At 38.7% G+C, this 19,448-nt stretch overlaps 1 protein-coding gene across 1 annotated transcript; it reads right to left on the bottom strand.

The window, feature by feature from the left end:
* Positions 1 to 1,278: 1,278 nt before the first annotated feature.
* On the bottom strand, positions 1,279 to 18,259 carry SNW1 (SNW domain containing 1; the record flags this gene model as incomplete). The annotated part of the gene is given in 15 exon segments (XM_079308118.1): positions 1,279 to 2,034; positions 2,111 to 2,274; positions 3,273 to 3,390; positions 4,204 to 4,300; positions 5,967 to 6,108; positions 6,455 to 6,571; positions 7,815 to 7,880; positions 8,669 to 8,738; positions 8,838 to 8,942; positions 9,630 to 9,736; positions 9,827 to 9,922; positions 14,500 to 14,661; positions 17,029 to 17,182; positions 18,176 to 18,222; positions 18,224 to 18,259. Coding segments are annotated over 15 exon segments (1,686 nt in total). The 3' UTR covers positions 1,279 to 1,829.
* Between the last annotated feature and the right edge of the window lie 1,189 nt (positions 18,260 to 19,448).

Genomic DNA, 19,448 nt, shown 5'->3' on the forward strand with positions numbered 1-19,448 from the left:
ACTGCTTGGGATTTGCTATGCAACTTGTTTGCAGTTTGTAATGCAGGTTTCTGCACGTGGGTTCCAACATCTGATCTGGATGTTGGCTGGCAGAGGGAACTGGATAAAGAAAGTGATGCTAAGCTTTGAACTTCAGTCAAATTTATTTTTCTTCAGCTGCCATTTCATAGAGGAGAAATCAGCTGCTTGCTTTCATGTGGTCAAGCTTCTTCTCTCCAACTTTTTAAATGTTAGCAAAGGAAAAAATACAACACGTTGGCAATCTCAGTGCATTGGTGTATGATGTCAAGACAGTGTAATGGTCTAGTACACATACAAGTGTCTGTCCTTGCTTGGTCAGCTGGAGCCAGGTGATTGTATTCTCCAGCTTCACTCCAATATAGAAAACAGAGCAAAGCTATTTCACCACTTTCCCAACATGTAGCGTGCAGCAGTGTTGACAGATAAGGAATAAAGAATGGTGAGTCAATGGCTGCCTGAATTCTTCAATATCCTTTTGACAGTGTGATGCAGTATTTTAATTGTGGTAAAGTACTTTGTTTGCCATGGTTCATATTGCTGCATTGTTGGTTGTGGTTCCTTCAGTACCTATTCCCAAGAACCACCAACCTGCCAGTTCCAACTGCGGAACAAAAATGGCAGCAGAAATTAAGACTCCTTAAACTGTGATTAAATTGGCAGTAGGCTGGTCCTTCATAAATTCTGCTGAACTAGGATGTTACCTGTATGCAATAACCAAATTGGGTAAGAAATAGCATAGCATTTAGTGTCAATTTCCTGAAAAATTCTACTTTTAATTCTTGAAGCTGTAAGGATAGCCACATGCTATCTGCCTAAGCTTCAAAGACTATACTCTCACAAGAGGTGCAAGCTAAGAGGATTCTTTATAAGTGAAATAAAAAGCAGAAAGCAAGCAGTAGTTATTTCTTAAAAAATGCAGGCTGCTCTAGAATACATGAGCAGTTTTCCTACTTTTTTCTAGGCTAGGTTTAGACAATCACTTTTTATTAATTCCAGTTGTGAAAGCACAAGCTTTTAAGATGCATTGTGCTGGTACAAATAGCAATTGCTGTGCATATATGCTCAACTTTCCTGTCAGGAAAGCCCTGGCTTGGGGCTTTTGAAATTGAATTGGTTATAAATGTATCTTCTGCTTTCTGTATCAGTGTTCTGGGTAATCAGAAATGAAAAGCTAATTTCAGTAATTTCCATTGTTTTCAGCTCACTCTCAAACAGCAGATCCATAGAAGACGCAGTCAGAGAAAGAGTCTGAGTGAGTGAGTGGTGGAAGGAGGCTTTATTTTACTAAATGTAAAGAAACTAAAATAAAGATTACTGAGAAACTATGAATGAGTACTTGCTTTCAAACAGAATCCAGCTGTTTCCCCTCCCTTGTTGAACTAAACTGTATAGCCATACTAAAACACTGAATCATTAATATCCCAGCATCTGTTACAGCATATGACGATCATTATATACAGAAGGAAAGTTTTGAACAGATCAAGTCAAAGCTTTAGCTACCTACAAAAACTCAAGCTGTAGGAAGGGGGCTACAGTCTTACCCTGTGATGCTGGGCAGTGGGAAATCAGCCAAGTCAGAGAACTTGCTAAAGAACAATTAATTCCCTTATGAAATGTTTCAAAGTGGTCTCCATGTCTTCTCTCTCCTCGGGTAGCTGAAGAATTAGTATGTGCATATATCCACACGGCCAGAATTGTGAACTGTTGCGTTACAACGCCATCCTCCTGTACACCCAATATTAAAAATCCTTTTTGCATGATGTCCAAGATTGCAGTCCATTTCCCTACCTCTCAATGAGCAGAGGCATTCAGTCCTTCCTCCTCTTTTTGCTCTCATGCTCATGTTCCTTAGGGCGGCTGCTGTCTGATGGCCGTTTAGAACCACCATGTTGCTTAGCTTCTTCCAGAAACTTGTCCAAACCAAATGGATCCTCCTCAAATTGAACTGGTCCATCTCTGCCCCTGCCTCTGGTGTTACGGTCCGAGTTGGAAAACTCTTTGTCAGGAACAAACCTGCAGGACAAGATGATGCTCAGTTGACTATCTTCAGAGTACTAATTTAAAATATTTCTTAAATTTATTTCCTCACCTGTTGGTCTTTATTCGAGCCTCTAGATCATCACCATACATGTCCTTATCCACATTTTTACTTGGCCTGTAGATATTTTGGGCCATATCCTTGCCACTTCTCCAAGGCTGGTCATAAACATTATAAATTTCATCCTCTCCTCCAGCAAAGCCACTGTCCATCCCCTGTGAAGAAGAACAGGACAGCACAAGTTGATTGACAAAAACTTTTTCTAATAACACAATACACTGATGATGTTACACAGTTACACAAAGATGACACCATGTGATTTATGACTGATTTCAAATAAGTCCAAGCCCTTTATGAGGACATGAGTAGGTTTTGGTCTGGGATTAAGTCTAGAGAACATAATACTACAAGCCTCAGTCCTACTCTTCTGGATAGCAACAGGAAGGATTGCAGGCCATCCACGTTTCAGAATAATGGATCATTTCAGTCTGCCCTGCAAGTACAGCTGTCTGCAATAACTAAGTACAACCATACAGAAATGTGTATTATTCAGAATTTCTGGAAAACATGATTTAAGCTGACTGATCCAAATCACACAGAGGCTTATAAAAACTCTGAAAGTAGAAGTGTCTGCTTTTTCATTTTTGGTTCATCAGCTTTCCCTTCTTGCCTGCAAGTCTTTCATTGGAGACATGAAAAAGAGTGATTGACAAACTGCAGGTCTATTGAGGGATTTGCTGAAGCCAAATCTATTTTGTCATCTCTGAATAGTATAAAATTCAGGGAAAATAAATGTTGCTGTTAACTGTTTGTATCTTCACAGTATTAACACAAGCAGCAATGGGAATAGAAAGCATTTACTTGCTCTCTCTGAAAGCAGATTTCCTATTCAGTCAGTACTTTTGTACAAGAGAAGAAAATGAGGTCACTGCAGCTTGAAGGCAAAATAGTTTTTCTCCCCACTCCCAAGTGAAAAAATATCACAACAAAAATGCTTTAATCCAGCTACACACTTAGAATATTCATTTTTTTTCTGCATAGGCTCTGGATAAAGAAAATCAATAGTTTCCTAATCACTTATGTAAAAATTTTATTTTTTAATGTATCACACCAACCATGAGAACAGGCTCCCTTTAGTATTCTAGCTGTACCCACAAAGGAAGGATGAGCATGTTCTCATAGAAAGCTGCACAGCTGTGAAATGGTATTTTACCTTGCTCTGGTTGAACAGCCTCTGGTCATATTGGATTTCATTGGATGGCCTGGGGTTGGGCACCCCCAGGGCAATAACTTCACTGATATCTCTGTTCTCATTTCTTTGCAGCTTTGACCTGAATTAAAAATTTGAAAGTTTTATGAGGTCAGTAAACCATACTTGTTGACATGCTCAATTGCAACCTGATCGTGTATTCCTTGCTAACGATTTGCCTCAGGAGCCAGATTTTGACTGTTGCTTTTCCTTACTAGGTAACATTTAAAATTTGTCTCCTGGCAAAGGAAACATTTGGAAAAGTTATGTTCAGCTGGGCATGACATTTAAATTTGCTTTCCACTATCTGCAATTCACATCAAGCTGACTTGGTCTGAAATGTCATATTTATTTTTTGCAAGAATCAGTGTAATTATATTCTGGAAAGGCCGAGCAATCCAATTTCAACTTATTAGAGATTTTAAGCATCCAGAAACTATTTGCACTCAGAAATCTCAGTGGCTTCAGCTAATAAGATACTTCAGCCTACCTTCATAAATCTAAGATTGCTTAAAATTAACAGCTTGAAGAAACAAAGCCACTATTGATAACTGTGGTCTCACCAAAATTACAAGATTCAGGTTTCAATCTTTGCTGTCAACATGTTAATTAAACCTGAACATACTGAAGTCCTGGTAAAGAAAAACCCATCCAAAACCAACACAGCACACCCCTCTCTCCCATTCATGTGGAATATTCCCTATTTTGAAAACAGTACTGCAGTATTTTAACACAGAATGTATTTTCATACAATGAATGAGCTGTGCTTCATACCATTGAGTATCTCCATAAGATACAAATTCAGGCACTTACATCAAGAAAAGGAAAGCCCAGTAACAGGTTCTCTAGTGGGGAAGCCAGTGCAGGAATAAACCAGGATTTTTTTGCGACTCACCTTTTATCAGGGGCTGCCCGGGAAAGATTTCTGTCATGCTGTCTCTCTTTGCGCCTGTCATGTCTGATTTCGTCTCTTTCTCTGGCTTCTCCATCCTCTGAACAAGTACAAGATTGCTCATTATAGACAAATACTTGAAGTTTGAATAAATTATGCCACAAACACTGGCACAGTAATTCAATTCAGTATTCTTTTTACATTAGTGTAGTGAACCTCAGCACTATTTAAAATGTTACACTTTAAATAAACTGAACACACAAACACCACAGCTTTCTTATGCCTCAAGCAAATGACTGTCTTGGTAAGCCAAAGCAGATATATCTTAATAACTATGTTCTTCCAACTTCCAAGAGCTTAGAATAATTGTCCATCTAGGAATTCATATCCTAAAACATTTACAGATCATTATATAATAATTCTAAGTGTAAAAATATCACTGAAACATGCAGGGATTTTTGAAGAACATTCAGTGATGCAATATGAATCAGAAAATCAATCAGTTGGGGAGGGAGTCAAATTCACAACCTCCTGCTTGCAATGCTGAATTCAAACCAGGTTGGTCAGGGCTTTTTCCCACTCAGGTGAGGAAAACCTGCAAGGATAGACTGACAGATTTCCTAGGCAACCTGTTCCACTGCTATTTTGTCCTCATGGTGAAAATTTGTTTCCTGACACATAGCTGAAACCTCCTCCTTCAACTCTTGACCACGCTCTTACTCTTGCACCATGCAACTTGGTGAAGAGCTGTGATAATCATTTAGGAATCATTGTGGGAGGACCTAGTGCATAACCTTCCCATTATCTGGCCCCAATGGCACATCATCTCCTAGCAGAACAAGCTTTATTCTCTCAGCATCTCCTGAACAGGCAGTTACTCAAGCCCCATGACCATTCTGATGGCCTTCCACTGCATTGACTCCCGTTTATCAGTGTCTTTCTTGTACCTGGAGGCCCATAAACTGCACAAAGTATTCCAGATGCAGTCTAAAATTATTACTTCCCTTGACTTACTGGTTACACTCCTGCAGATGCAGCTTTGTATGCCCTTAGCATTACTGCTGCCAGGGCACACTGCTGGCTTATATTCAGCACATTGTCCACTACAACTCCTGGGTCCTTTCCAACAGAGTGGCTCTCCAGCTGGCCAGCCCCCAGCCTGCTGGTAAGAGGCTAGCACATCCCAGCTGCAGGATTTGGCATTATACGATCAGATCCCTCCACCTTCTGGAGAGATCGTAACTGCTCTCTAAGTTCATCATCCTGATCTTTGAAGTGTAATTTCAACCAGAACATAAGACTTGTCACAATGGAGACAATTTAGTTAAGTTGGCAGCAGGGTTTATTGGGGCCTACTGGCCAACAAAATTGCAGCTCTGCAAGATCAGTTACAACAGTGTAAGAGCCAGAATATTGCATTTACCACCTTGGAAAACTTAAAGATTATTCATTTCTTCTAGACAAAGCTGCTCTTCATCTGCAATAAGCTTAAAAAAATAGTTTAAAACTGTCCATGAAAGCTATCATTTGCACTGATGTATTATTAATTCCAAAGTTCTCAAGTGTCCTAAACCTGCATATACCAACATACTGATGTGAGGTTCAAACCTGCATCCCATCAAACCAGCCAGTGAATTAACCAATAAAGACACAAACTGATGTCATACTTAGAAATTTCAGCTGGTTCAGTTCTCAGATTATTGCTCCAAACCCACACTTCAGAGTGTAAAAAAAAGCCATAATGTCTAAATAACAAAGAGCTGTACCTTTTTCAACATGGGTTTTGATCCCTGCTCTTCTCTCCCTGGCCTTCTGAGCCATTTCTCGGAGCTTTTCCTCGTGTTTCTCCTTTTCTTTCTGAGCCATCTTCCTCTCCACCTGGGCACGCATCTCTACTGCCTCACGAGCCTGCACAAATAAGACAAAGGTTAAAAATACAGAAAGCATAGCACCTGGGATAAAAGCAGGTCTGTCATGGAGTTAGCCAGCAAACAGGACAGAAATGAAGTCAAAATAGGAAGGTTAAAGCCCATCAGCCACAGCAGTTAAGAGCTGAGAAACAAGACCCATGACTTCGAATAACAACCCACGCTGAGCCCACGATTCAGATAGTGGGGATAAGGCCTTATGTTTTACATTATCAAAGAAGCAGGACAAATCAAAAAGCTATAGCCTATTCACAGCTGATTTTCTGAAGGAAAATAACATACAAAGATGGTAAAACTATATGGAACAAAGCAGTTTAAAGAACTACCTTTCTGTCAGCAATATAGAGTGCCTCAGCAAGTTTGGCAAAGTTTTCATTAATATGAACAGTCTGCAATCCTCTGCCATCTGCAGCCAGACGCTTATCTAATGGAATGGTGTAACCCTACAGTGGAAACAGAGAGACAGTTAATCATAGAAACACTATTTGCAGTAACAAGCATTACTGTATTTGTCGTGTAAGAATACAAAATTCACTGCCCATCATTATTATGTCTCAATGGATCTCATTTTCATATGTACTTCAAATTCTTGCCAGCTTCACTGCAATTCCACCCTCCCACCAAATCTGAATCACAGCTTCCCTTCAAGGTTCATCTTAGGACAAAAGACAGTTTTCAAGTGATAAAGTCCACTTTTTGGTTTTTGTTAAGAACTACAAATAGCTTCTCCAGTCTCTAAGCTGTTTTACCATATTGTGCTTAAAAAATTATTTTACCTAAACTGTTTTCATACCTGTTAAGAGAGTCGCTGATTCAAAATGAGAAGGAAAGGGACAAGGCAGCCAGCAAAAGTAAAACACACTAAATGCCAATTTGGTTTTCCAAAGCTCAAATTCAAAATTATTTATAGATTATATCTTAAGATTTTTTTAGTGAGCTCTACAAAATTTTTTCTTTGGTTTTAGCATCTGTAACCTAAAATTTGATCTCCTAATTAGCATCAGACCCAGTTAGACAGCTGTGTTGGGGTAGGGAAAAAAAGTAACATTCAAACATGCAGCTTTTCCTTCCTCCAATTGAAGAGGCTGTCTCAGGACAACAGTTTAGTATGTTTCAGAATGATTAGACCAGTTACTGCAGCAAATAAGTTCTCTCCCTTCTAGAACATAAACTTAATGACTGATAAAAATCAAAGGGACAGGACATACCCACTCAAACAAGGAATAAAAATAGCTAGCTGACCAGTGATAAAAATTGGTTAATGAATGAATGCAACAAGGAAAACATTCCAGAAATATGGACTGCAGAATTAAAAAGAAACATGCTTGGGTCTCTGATACTCTGCTCTTTTTCAGTTTAGATAGCTTTACTTTGCAGCCTTGAGAGATTTTGACTTTGGACTGCACTATTATGGGGATTTTAACTGATAAAATTTTTTCCTCTGAAAATTTATAATCTACCATGAAGCAACATATTTATCCTCCATTCTATACTCTCAATTGGACAACCCTTACATGCCAAACTGAAGAAAAATTAACTGTATAATCATGTGTTCTCCATGCTGGAAGCAGCCAATTTACCTAACTCTAGATGTTAGAAGTAATTATTATTCAAGCTTAAATCATTCACAGAAGTTTGCCATCAGGGTGCAACATTAGAAAAATAAATTTATGACAACTTAATTACCTTTGCATTTTTCCAGTTTGAAATGCACGGAGGAATTTTCCACTCTTGCTGCTCTTTCACAGTCATCTGATTTAAGAGAAAAAGCAAAGTCATCTTCAGATTTATATTTTCTTTCTCAAAGGCAGGTATTGAAATGAAACTATTAAAGTAAGTTAGAGTAGAAAGTTCATGACTCCATAACAAAATCCCAACTCTTCTTAGCAGCAGTAAGATTACAGAATCAAGGAATGGTTTGATTGGAAGGGACCTTAGTGATAAGCTGGTTCCAAACCCACTGCCATGGGATTTATTTTTGCACTATTTTATTCAGCGAACACTGAATAAAGTCCTGACAGCTCTTCAGCATCCTCTCAAGCTTTCATCACACAGGCCATAACTCAGAACCAGCTTCTTAACATATGCACATTTAGCAGCTGTTCAAGTTGTACCAAACCGATGAACCACCACTGTACTCATCTCTCAGAAGGAGCTAACCCTTAATGACACAAGTTAGTGTTATTAAGGAATAGCTTTACAGTGTTGTCTAAAGAGTACCCAGGCTAAAGCCTTGGTCAACTCATTCATGCCATGAACAAATTCAGCAATGCAGCCCTACATAAAATATATGAGACATCTACTCAACCTTTGACACGATAATTGAAAAGACAGCTACTTTCAGAACTGCCCAAATGAAAAAAAAAAAAAAAAAAAAAAAAAAAACCAAATAAAAAGACTGCACTGGGCACCAAGTTTATAATTTTACATCACATCAAAAGATCAGTAATGAGAAAGTATACAGAAATTAACTAGATCAAAGAAGAATTTGTGGACCCACCTAAGCATTCAAAACTGAGAACACCTATGCCATTTCATACCTTTCTACTTGGAGAGTGCATTACAGGTGCTGGAGGAGATGGTGGTCCTCGTGGAATCTTCTTGTTAATTCTGAGCAATTAAGAAAACAATTACAATTACAATCAGCATGTTGCACAGAAACACACTTCAGAATCTTCTATTTGCCATGAGGAAGCTGTGAATACTTACTTGAATCTTGGAGGCTCCATAGGGTCCTTCTGCATTTCCACCATCCGAATAACTCTCTGTTTTGCTCCAGAGTTGAATGCAACTCCTTGCTGAGATGGTGTGTACCTGAATAAAACAGAGTGCTCAGCTCTCTGCACACAGTTACATATTCCTTTCCCACCTCTATCTTTACTCAGTTCACTGCTCTAGCTGTGGTTTCAATTTATCTACAACAGTTTAAAACTACCCCACTATGAATGTCAGCAGCAGGTGATAGCACAGGTGATACTGCACTGAGTGCAGACTCAGTTACACCAGACAGAATGTAACTTTTCTTCAGGTCTATATTCTCCTGTTTCAACCTTAATTCTGAAACAGAAGAAAAACAAGTACAGTATACATAGCTTGTCACAATACTCCCTACCTATGTCTGTGAAGCCCTGGAGTCTTCCTACTGTTCATTGAGAACCTCATCACATACTTTTTTTTCAGAATTAACCTCAAGCCAAGTGTAACTCTGCCATGAAATTTTTCCATGTTTGAACAGGAAATCATTATAAATAAGTATCAGCCTCCTCACAAGTCCAACTGTTTCCAACTGCTCATTTTCTGTGAAGGAAGAACTTTGCTACCAGGTTATCTTTTATGGCTTGAAACTTGCAGTAATTACTTTGCTTTCAGGGAAGCATCATTAATAGTGATCCCTGGCAAATCTGTGTTTTGTTGCTAAAACAATGACTCCTTCAAAGTGCCATAATTCCGTAACCCATTTTGTATATCACATTATCTTACACAAACACCAGCACTACATACCGAATGTACTGTGCAGGAGCTAGTTTGTCAGCAGCTCGAACTGGCATGGCTGCTGCAACTTTTTGGGAGACTGATTTCTCCAAGGCTGCTCTTGTCTTCTCTGTTATCTGAAGAAAAAATATCACAGTGTACATCTCATCCCATTACAACACGTAAAGCACACCACTGCTAACCAGGCACATCAGTGCATACAATACCTCTCTAATTGCCTCCTCATCTGGTCTTTGCAGTTCAGGATCATCCACATTCATGACCTCTTTTGGCACAAGATCTGTGTACTTGCTGTAAATAACCTGGAAGACATTAGATTTTACTAGTGCTGGTGAACAGGAATAAATGTACACATATCAAAGGAAGTGCTTCAGGCTTAGACCATACTTTGGGTACTAATTAAAATTAATATACAACTGTAAATGCATTATGATTACCCGTTTTTCAATTACTCTCATAAACACTCTGGACCCCATTTTACAGACAGCCTAATCGAAGAAACAAAGTGATCTGATTAAATATAATTGTAGAAGTTGCTCTCAGAACTGGCATTAGACAGCAGTTTTCTGCTTCCCATTCCTAGTGTCTTCCTTTTTTAGGGACCCCAAACTGATAAAACCCTGCATATTTTTGCTTTCAAGAATTACTCAGTAATTTGATACAAGTATTTTCCAGCATCTGGATTTTAAAATTTCATTATATTTACTATTTTCTTGAAAAAATAAATACTTGAGAAATCTGGTCTTGACACTTTCCCTTATATAGGTACTTGAGTTTTCACACAACATAAAGCTAGCTGCTGGCAGCTTTAAGTCCCCATTTTTAATACGGGGAAAGAATATTATTAAATGCCTTCAGGGAAAAATATATTGTATTATATTAATGCTTCACATGTATCCAACAAAATAGGAAATTTTAGTTCAAAGAGTTAAAAGTCAAGAACTATTATTTCAAGTTCATTATACAGTAGATGTCCAACTACAAAATTGACTTTTAGCTACAGCATTAATTAACCACACGAGAGCCATTTGCTGTTTCTCAGCCTTCACTCCTAAAATTTTAATCCTTTGAATTAGTATCAGTAATATTGTAGCTTGTCAGAGCTGAATGAAGGACATATGAAGAGAAGTGTTCCTCTAAGGTAATTAACTCATAAGTCCAAGTGTCTTGCTGAAGAATAAGAACAAAGTATACTGAAGGAGCTTTAGAGCATCCCAAAAGACAAAAAAAGAAAATAAAAGAAGGTACTCCTTGTGATGGTTCAAGAGTGATCTAAAAACTACAGTGAGGTACAAATGATCTATATGACCTATTTAAACTCTGAAGTATCACATGCAAACGGCAAGATGCTTTATTATGGAATAAATATATAATATAGATTAAACTATTCTAAAATAGTTTAATATATTTTAACAGAAATACAAATATTTCTGCCATCAAAAACTTGATACACGCGCATGTTTTAATTGCAGTTCTTTTCTGAAGTGATACAAAGAGGCAGATAAAGAATTCACTTTTTTTTTGTTGTTTTTCTAGACATTTATCTTGCTTAATGAGTAATGTTTCATTCATCTAAGATAAAGAAGAGACTAGGATTGTTTGATATTGTATTATACCCATCCCACTACCATTTTTCAATCTACAAAATTTGAAAGGAAGCATCAGCCTGAGTTGTAGATATTTCACTCTTCTACTGAAAAGCAGAATTTCCTTTTAGGCAGAAAGAAAAACCTCAAATTTTCCTACAGTTACGTGATTCCCTGGCTGGGGCAGCGTTAACAGGCAGCAATTAGGAATCTGCATGCTACTGCAATCAGAAAGAGAATATTATTACCTAACTGGCTAACATACTATACCCCATGGCAGGATTTAGACATCAATCACAGAGTCTCACAAGGCACTTGACAGATGCAAGTATCTTGACAGAAATTTCTTAATTTGCTACACAGAAATCCCCAACATATTTTGTTCTATATATCCCAACTAGCCCTGTACAGTGCTCACCAATCCTATATGCAAATCAAGAATTTACTATCAAGCAATGCACCATTAATTCCTTCCTTGTCAAAGAATGGTTTCTCCACATGAAACATATAAAATTTTAGAAATCATTAAGATCACCGGGTTGTAAGCCTGGTACACACACCAGATAAAAAACTGGCAACAAACTCTCAAACCAAACTATGCTACAAAAGCAAGTAAGTTGCAATTAAGTAACACTTTTGATTATTTGAACAGGTTCTCTTGACCTGTTCCATAGCTGTTATAGGACTTCCTTCAACAATGTAACTACTGTGTTGTAAATGTTTTGATTGAATCAACAATCTCCAAAAAAACCCAAAAAAACCAGCCCTGTAAATAAGTTTCATGATTGTTTTTTCCTCCTCTAACAAATAAGCCACAGCCTTGGGCCACAAAGAAGAAATCCAACTTCAGCATATAAAGTTATTCTTGCTGGAAAAAAGGGACCTAACAGTTCCATTTCTTGATTTCACTCTTCCTTCTGTCTTCATAAAAACACAGGATGCAATTACATGTTCTTATTTTCCTAATAAGGGGACAGCAAAGTATATCACTATTGATGCATTATTTTAGCCTGGCTTTTAGTAATGTAAATAGAGGAAGTACTGAAAGAATTTAGAAATCCTTCATCTCGACAACCAGTCGGAACTCCATCCGCAGATCCATAAGATCATGCATCCAGCCTGTCAATGTTATCCAGCATTTCATGTCTAGCAGACTTTCTGCCAAACCCAAACAGGAGGCTTGTCAGACTATCGCATTTCTGTCAGTATTTTTCAAGGAAAATTCTCTGAAGCAACTATTTTTTAAATATGTAAGGGAACAGATGCAAGGGAGATGAACCACTGCAATAGTAGAAACTGCTGACAAGTCATCTAGAGATAGGGGCTGGGTGATGGAGCTCCTGCCTCTACAAGAAAGCAGAATACTAAATTCAACTACAAAAAAATCCATAAGCTGTAGTGAAAGCAAAATTTGCTTCCTAACTCGGACCAAACAAGTAGCTCCTAGAATAGGTTCATAAACTCCATCTCATTTCTGGCAGGTTGCTAAGTATCTGTTTCTTTTAGCTCTAAGTATTAAGATTGAAGAAATACTGAATTATGGCCACAGCTCTCTGCAAAATGAAACTTCTGGATCTAATCCTACTGACATCGTACTATCAGAAGCTCTTAAAAGAAAATATTCCACATTATTCAACTCAATACAGATCACTGAAAAACTGCTCCCTATGACATCTCTACCAATACTTTCTCCTGCAAAGCAAATAAAATCAAGCAATAGTCGTTCTGCTGTTTCCAGTGAAATTGTTTAAAATACCTGACAAGTTGTAAAAATGAAGGTTTAACTACATGAATTTTTTTCTTATTGTTTGGCCTGCAGCTTCCTCAAAATTGGTATGATTACTTATTTTCTAATTTTCTGCTTGACATTATTTTGAATGCTTTCAACAAATCAAGATTTCTATTTAGCATGAAGTATCAAATATTTAGTAAAAAAATTCTTCAAGTAGAACTAGTATTTTAACATCTTCCTCTTGAAAAATAATTCCAGACATTAGATAAAGCCTGATGGAACTCCAAGAAAAGTTCCCTCAATAAAAATACTGCCACTGCTGGTTTTTTCTGTTTAGTCTAATTACTTTCTTCCTCATGACAGCATGCAGTCCAGTTTGCACTTATCTTTTTCAAAGGTACTGTAGTAACATATGAGACATAGGATAAAGATATGCAAGTTGTGATGCTTTGACACTCAGAGTATTAATTAAATATAAAATCCTACTGGCTGTAGAATCTATTCAAAACAATAAATTTATATGTTAAAAGTATTTCCCCTGATATTCTTAGAATGCCCATCCTATTTTTTCGTTTGAGAAGTAAAGTTTGTATTTTAGTTTCCTCCCTTCCTCCAATGTACTAAGACATGGGGCATATCACATAACCATAACCTTTTTGAGACACCCTAATTTAAAGCCCAATAAGTCAAATTATTTTGACAACAGGCATTCACATTTATTAGCTAAAACACTCTTTGTAGTTAACACTCTGTTTAGACTTTCTTTATGTTACCCTATTCTTTAAAGAAAATGCTTGCTGGAAGAAGCATCTGGTCACACACTTCATCAGGCCTTAGCAGTTCTCCAGCTCCCAAAACCTGCATAAGATAATCCAAGTCCACATAGCCCACTTGGTTATAGTTGAAAAGGAAGGTGTAAATACTCCTTAAAGTACACTTGGGAAACCCAAGCACCTGATCTCCTCAAAAGTAGTTAGGACCTCAAGTGTCATCGCTTGGTTGTAGAAAGGCTCCTGGATACAGGAAGTTGAATTTCCCCCTAAAAAAACTCCATGAGAATCTTGCTATCCTGAACTCAGCACAAAATTTTTGCAGTATAACCAGTGGCAATACTTTCTGCTGCAATTAAACAACAATAGCAAAAACAGAGGACCCAAAACCTCTGAAAGCAGCCAGAACCATCAAATATTAGATCAGTAAGACAGAAGGTGCAGTATTCTAAAGGCTGACCTGTGTTTTCTGTCCAGTTTTTTGCCCCCTCTCTCTACACACTGAAATGAGGGCACAAAACTCTTTTCAGCTTCTTGCCTTCACTGGAAAATGAAAACTGCTAAGCCATCAACGAAATTCTGTGTAGAGATTTTCACTATTTTTGCCATATCTTTCAATTATATTACAGAGAAGATCACAATTTCTCTCTGACATTATTTTAATTCTTAAATAAGAAAAGAGGACATAATCCATGTGGCTAATGCCAGACCAATGAGTTCAAGTACCTGCAATGTGTACATACAACTTTTTCAAGTATACATGCCAGCTGACATACTGGAAGAAATATTACCTTGTCCTTTGACTGTCCTTGTCGAGCAATTGCATCGTATTTTATTTTTCCTTCTGCATCCACCTGAACAGCCAAAGCATTGGACATCTTCTTCTTTCGGCCCATATCCAATGGATATTGGGCCACATGTATTTCTGGGAAAGCACCCCCATCTCCAAAATCCTACAGAAAAGAAAAAGTAGTGAATGCCCAAAAGACAAAATGATGTGAAATGGAATGGAAGAGCAGATTGGTTTCTACAAAAACTAACTTGGCAAGAATGCTCCTGTCACTTTATTATTTCACTGATAAGAGAGCAATTAATGAGAGAACTTACAGTTATTAAAAGACATTGAAATGTAGAGACATTTTCAAGTAATTATTTCCTGCACAAAGTAGGAACAGATATTACTGACTACAATGTGCAGGCAATACTACGCTACAGACAATACAAAATTAGTTATTTAATTCTCATGTGAATTATTAATTAGAACTGTAAAAATTGATCTTCTGAAATAAAGCAACTGTGGATACTTATGAGAGCAGTGTTTTTATGAAGAGTTCTACTAGTTATTTGTTGCTTTTCACATCGTAATGAAGAAAATAAAAAAGCATTCCATTCTCTCAAAGCCTGTAGCTCACATCTTTATAATGCTACATGTGAGAAACATCCCCTTACTTTGATGTGTAAATACACTGAAAATTGGGTCAGCACGCAACAGCCCAATATTCTTACCGTTTATTCCTCTCTCCTACAACTTTTAGGTGTAAAAGCATTTAATAAACAGATAAATAATAAAAAGACTTCTTAAAGCAGATCATCCTAGCTCAGTACCACAGAGGATGCAGTGGTACCATTCACAAAACAACTTCAGGCTACAGTTTCAAAAGCAACACTTTGGAGGGAGCATTTGCTTAAAGCAGCATGAGCATATATCCCTTTCTCTGCTGCAATGGCACAGCTTACATGGAGTCTGGTAACAAAACAGATCAAAAAATAAGAATGGGTGTCTTGAGCAGATTCATCTCCCCCTGTGCTCACCATGTGACTAGGTAGTAACCACCATTGGGATGGAGTGGACTGAGACTGGAGATGATCAAGAAGGCCTCCAAACAGGGACAATGTGTTTATACCATCTGCAAATGCTCCCTGAAACATAGTTTCTATTATCTGAAGTTTTCCACAGGATGTCCCACATTCAACAATTAGTTGTTAAAGTATTAGCCAGAACCAAATTTAGTCATTCTTCAATTTTTTTTTTTTTCATAACTCATAATGTATTAAGAACAGGTTTTGCATTTTCCATCAAATGCAGTCACTGGACAAAGGCTAGGCTTTGAAAGCATTTACTGCAATTTGCACTTGTTTATGAAGCACAAAGGAGCCCTTAACAGGCTTTTTGGGATGTGTATTAATTTGTGGATAAGTGGTGCTGGAAACTCTTTGCAAACATTCAGCACCTGGCTTCTCAAAAAATATCTTTATTAACATTAAGAAAGAATAAGCACTAAAATATTAACTTTAGCACTCAACAGTGTAGGAAGGGAAACCTATACTGGGCATAATGAAAGCACAATTTTCAACATCATACATATGCACCATATGACTAAATGGTGAACCTACATAAGAATGTTTTCTTTCAGTGACTACAACTACTATTTGAAGTACATGAATTACCACAGAACAGTGTTGGATTTACAAAAATAGCACTCAAACATAAATGAGGGCGACATTGTTACAAGCTGGTGAAATTATGGTATTTGGAAACAATATAGGATCATACATGAACTACTGTAATAAAACTTCAACAGCATGCTTGTTCCCAAGAGCACTGGCTTGTGCCTCATCAGAGCAGGTCTCAGAAGTTATTGCCAAGTATCACTTCAAACTGCACTGTTTTTCCAGCCCACAGTGAGAGACTGTACTGAAACAGTGTTGTAATCAGAGCCATACAACTGTATTTTCTTTCTACCTTCAGCAGTTCCAGTTTACATTACATTAAAATGGCAAGGATTACAGCTAATGAAACACAATTGTCCAAAACACTTTAGCCAGTAACATACCTGAACAACAAATATTTGACTAATTTTTAAGCTTCCTTCCAACTGCAGTAATCTTGTCCCCCAATAGCAGCTCTTTTTGAACAGAACACATGAATGTTCTCTTCTCTGATAGACACATGTTCATTTATTTTAGCTATAATCCAGAATGTGTATTTAACACTAACAGAGGAACAGTATGGATGTCTTTCTCAGGGAAACCTCATGTTCACAGATTGTAAACCCATAGGCATATTTCCATATTACAACACAGCAATCTCTGAAGAGAAGTAGACACAGACCATCCTGTTTACCATCAAATGTTTTAAGAAATCTAGTGGATTAGAACCTCTCCCAACACAAGAATATATCAAGCAGATTGGATGATGCACATAGTAAGGCTTTGCACAATTCTCAGCAACATTCAAGGTGCTCAGAGTTCATTTCCACTCCAGCATTTTTTTCCCCCCTTAGCAGACACACTACTACTGTATCAATTTCAATATTTACCTCCGGCACCCGTGGTATCCATCCTTTCCGGTAACCATATGGGGGAGGCTCCCTTCGTGATGAGACCAGAGCAGTCTGCCTGGATCTCTGAGCTCTTGCTCTTTCTTCTAGTTCTAGCTGATCTTGGGACAGCTGGGTTGGAGCTGGCAGAAAACTGGACATCCATAGACAGCAACCAAAAGACAATGACATAAAAAGTTCATTCTGGTAACTTTACTATTGGACACTCAATTATGCTTGAGTCAACTTCTTTCTAAGTTAATACTTTCTTTACAACCAATCTCTACAGAATAAGAAACTATTTATGAAATTTGAGCGTTGCACTCATAAACGTGAGAGCAGCTTCTGAGATTAGAGTGGCAAAGGCAATGTGTGCCTTCTTAGCATTCTGGAAGATTCCTACAAAAACTAAGGCTAAATCCACCACCATTCACATCGTGTTTGAACAGAAGAGTGACAATGCCCGTTTTCCAACAGGAATGTCATATATCACTGGTTTTCTTCACACTACTAGGAGTAAGAAAAAAATAGTATGTTCCTATGTCTTTAGTCCCAATGACCCGCTCTTCCTTTTTCTCAAGGCAAACACCTATAAACAGATCTGACAACAACATCCCCTCTTAACGCCTGACACCTCCTGACAAAGGCAAACCGAACCCCTATTCCTTCACTTTCCCTTTTACAGCTCCTCTTGTCTACAGAGCCCTTTTGTGCATTTACTAAGAAGATACCCAGAGAAACTCGGGATTCCGGGGCAGCCACCGGAACTGCACTCCCATGCCCTGCGAGAGACACCACAACTCGGAACAAAGACCCTCTCTGACGGTGAAGAAACCTCGACAAAACCCCACGGACCCAACCGAGACGGAGGAGCTCCTTCCACCCGCAGTGAATAGGCAAAAGAAAAAGAGCCGTGACCAGGGGCCAAAATCCGCTCCTGCCAGGGCTCCGCCGGGCCCGCCCGGCCCCCGCTTGCGGCCGCGGCCCGGCCTACGGGCCCATGGCCCAGGAGAGGCCGCGGCCCCTCAGCGCGCTCCCTGACCGCGGCCGCTGCCGCTGGTGGAGCCCCGCAGCGCGGCGGGGAACCCCAGGGCCGGCCGAGGGGGCCGCAGCGTCCTCACGGCCCGGCCGGGCCCGCCCGACCCACCTGGTGAGCGCCATCTTGACTGCGTACGCCGCTCGCTCGGCAGCCGGGCCGCCGAGGAGGGGGAAGGTGGATACACCTGCGCATGCGCCATGCCCGCAGCGTGGCCTGGGAATTGTAGTCTCCGTAACGCCACCCGAGGTACGGCAGCGCATGCGGATAAGCCGCAAGGTATCCTGGGAGTTGTAGTTTTACAGTATCCCCGTTCATTTCTTCCGCCGTCCTATTCCGCTGCCCTGCACTATTCACAGTCTCTAACTAAAAATCCGTAACCTCACAGTTCATCCAGCTGAAAATGTCCAAGTAAAAAGGCAGAAAATATAGCGCAAATTGATTGGAATAACATTTATTGTGAAACCTGCTGCTTAGAATTCGTTGAACTGGTACATGGGAGTGAAGGGAAGAAGAGACAATTAAAGCAGCACAAAAATATTGATTTAAAATAGAAAAACTTCTGCATTAAAAAGGAATTGTGCTGTCTATGTTAAATGGGCATCCATATGTTACATGGGAGTTCTTTAAATCAAATCAAGAGGTGTAGAGTATAAATAAAATTTGGAACATGGAAAAATACTTCTCAGGGAGTTGTAATACATGGGAGCTAGGTAGAACTTTACACAGGAAAATCACAATTTGACTTAAAGTGGCAATATATAGCACCATATATAACTAAAAGCTGCTATTAAATAATGGTTGCTATTGTTACATTGCATCTAGTGAATCAAAGGCAGAAGAGTCCCACTGAGCCAGGCATGGTTCATCTAGAAGAGAAACAGAAGTCAGAAAGGGAAGAAAATGGTAGAATATCTAAAAAAACAAACATGGTCTATCAGAGATTAAAAATCATACCATAAGAGACAGGAATATGATATGGCAGAGTAACTGTCTTGCAGTCCTCTAATCATTTTGTCTGCCTTATCATCTTCTAATCTGAAGGGTGAACTACTCCTGCAGGCTAAATTAATCTACTACAACTTCTAGGACAGGGGAGATTTGGAAGAAGGTAAGTGCAACCCTGCGCAGTCTCTCTATGCCCAAACTCGTCATCTCCAGTGGGAATCATCTTTTGGCTTAACATTGTGATGACAGCAGCTCCGTCACCACCTCTGTGAATGACAGATATTTCCTCTTCACTCTGAGATAGCTGCTGTCTTATGAGCACTTCAGACAAAGCTAAAGATACAAGACTTTGTCACTCACCATTTATCAATAATTTTCCTAAGCAAAACTCATCTGTCATTCCTTCTACCCATTTCTGTCACTCATTAAATACCAG

Source organism: Erithacus rubecula (genome assembly GCF_903797595.1).
Source record: "Erithacus rubecula genome assembly, chromosome: 6".
NCBI lineage: Eukaryota > Metazoa > Chordata > Aves > Passeriformes > Muscicapidae > Erithacus > Erithacus rubecula.